The 2,272-nt window shown below is 34.1% G+C and overlaps 1 protein-coding gene across 1 annotated transcript; it reads left to right on the top strand.

Annotated features, from left to right (window-relative positions):
- Positions 1-776: 776 nt before the first annotated feature.
- LOC132548183 (uncharacterized) lies at positions 777-1,655 on the top strand. The gene has a single exon (XM_060212005.1). The coding sequence runs from the start codon at positions 777-779 to the stop codon at positions 1,653-1,655; it is 879 nt and encodes a 292-aa protein (XP_060067988.1).
- The last annotated feature ends 617 nt before the right edge of the window (positions 1,656-2,272 follow it).

Here is a 2,272-nt window from a genome sequence, read left to right as displayed (position 1 = left end):
AAAATAAATGAAATGCTGTAATAGTTGAGTAACGTGTTATACAGTTTTTAGATCTGCCCACTCGACCCTATCTTGTTTTAACATTTAACTTGAGGCATAAAGTAGAAAATATATATTGGTGCGCTGTCTATGAAAATAATGAAATCACCATATTCCCCAATAATCGATTTTTTTTTTCAATAGTACTTTAATTGCAGTCACGGGTAATGACTTCACTCTATTATACTTCTTATAGTTATACCTATAATGTGAAGGATATCTGGACTGACAATTCTATTGGCTATGTATAATGTCAGAGATAAAATCTGACACCATATTCAATTTATTTTCTCTATTTGTATTTACAGTGTGAGATTGGTTGTCGGGATTTCTAAGGATCTGGAAACCTGGCCAAATAAACATCCTTCTATGTTGGGATATATAATGTGACGTCGGAAGCCCTAAGAGAGAATGGACTTTAAATCCACCAATCCAAATTCACCACAATTACATATAATTACATCAATCATATAGAAAAGGAACGAAACATTAATGAGGGACGTCGTCCAAAAAGAGAACTAGTCTCTGATAACGTGTGTATATATCTAGGTTATAAAAATTTAGACACGACCATATCATTCATACTTAGAATCTACGTATATGTTATCATACATGTGTATAGTGAAAAATAGACTTATATTCATCCTGCACAGCGAATACAAATTTCCGCCAACGTTTTTTTTATATATATATAAAATATATCAGTTTGTAGCTGGATCCGTTCATTACTGTTTAAGATGGATGAAGGACGTCTTGGCATTGTTCGAAAGCGTGAAAATAACCATCGGAAATACGTTTACATCGTTAACGACGTCATCAAATCAAAATGGGGTGTCTTAGACGAGCACATTACAAGAGAAAAGGTACAGCATTCGTTGGATTGGGAAAAATCAACCACAGCAGTGCGACGAATTCTTATTCGTCAGAAATTTCTAAAACAATGTATGAAAATAAGAAGAGACGGAGTGGCAACAAAAGTTAAGGAAAGTATGCTCGGTTATTATGGAGGGAAGTCAATCCCTGCGTTTACTCGTGACATCGACCAGCAAATAGCTGACAATCATCCTAGACTTCGAAGAATGCGAAAAGTCAGGAAACAAATTCAGGAGAGTATAGAGACTGGGAAAATTCTCAAACCTATTGAAATGTCGAAAAGAATGCACAATTACTTTGATAAACATTTCAAAGAGGAGAAAAAAGAACCAAAGAAACAACAAAAAGACGAAGAGCAGGACGATGATAGGCAGAGAAAGGACATTTTTAGTAAACATAGAGGAGCCCTACCTCCAATTCGAGGATTAGTTAATCCTTTTTACAAGTTTGTGCGAGAGGAAGAAGAAAACACTAGTAAAAGTAATGATGAAAACAATGGCCAGCACACGTTTGACCAATTGGTCGTGGAAAGGGATAAAGAAAAACAAGATAAGGGATTGAATAAACATTCACTGCTGCCAAAAATTAAGGAAGGAACCACAGAAACAACAACTTCTAGAACTGACAGTCCTAATAAATCAACACCACTCCCTCAATCGTTGCGACTAGAGAAGAAGGGTTCTCTCATCCTTCCTCCGATTTCTATGACCAAGGAACTTGTAGAAAAGACAACACGTGCTTGACGGGTATTTGAAAACAATAACATACCGATACAACCACAGAATCTTTTGATAATTCGTGAACTGTTTTGCAGATAAAATATTGACTGATTCTTGAAAGATTAAATTGTGATGTATTTTAAAAGTGTTAATCAGCGTTATGTCCTTTTAATGTTTAACCAATATCTATGTAGAAATAAGATATGTTCATCAGATGTCTTTGTGCATGCCAATGTCTTTGAGCGGATGTGCAGATAGATACTCATTCGAAGGCTAAATTCCAATTTTGCTTATTGAATAGATAATATTTCTTTATTACTGACAACATTAAGTGATAGCCAAACAGTTGTTGAACGAGCTTATATAACGAGTTAACATAATTGTTCTTCTATTTCTACAAAGTTTGAAATGTAAAAAAGGTATGAGTCGGACAAAAAGAATAAAATGGTCACAAATCCCCTGTTACATCGTCAGCAAATCTATGAAATATCAGAAATAAATACAGCTTGCATTAGGTGTTACTTTAAAAACGTTATTTTTTATCTTAATTTATAACACATTTTTCACTTTTAGATCAGAATATATGGGGACGTTGAACATATTCTATTAGTGTTGTATTGTTTATGGTGTTTAATCCTTGA

The sequence above is a fragment of the Ylistrum balloti genome, unplaced genomic scaffold (assembly GCF_031769215.1).
Source record: "Ylistrum balloti isolate Yb309-2 unplaced genomic scaffold, AGI_CSIRO_Ybal_v1 Utg370006, whole genome shotgun sequence".
Classification (NCBI taxonomy): domain Eukaryota; kingdom Metazoa; phylum Mollusca; class Bivalvia; order Pectinida; family Pectinidae; genus Ylistrum; species Ylistrum balloti.
This window is presented reverse-complemented; position numbering and strand designations above follow the sequence as displayed.

Coding starts and splice junctions, on each gene's coding strand:
- LOC132548183 (XM_060212005.1), top strand. CDS start 777: ATGGATGAAGGACGTCTTGGCATTGTTCGAAAGCGTGAAAATAACCAT.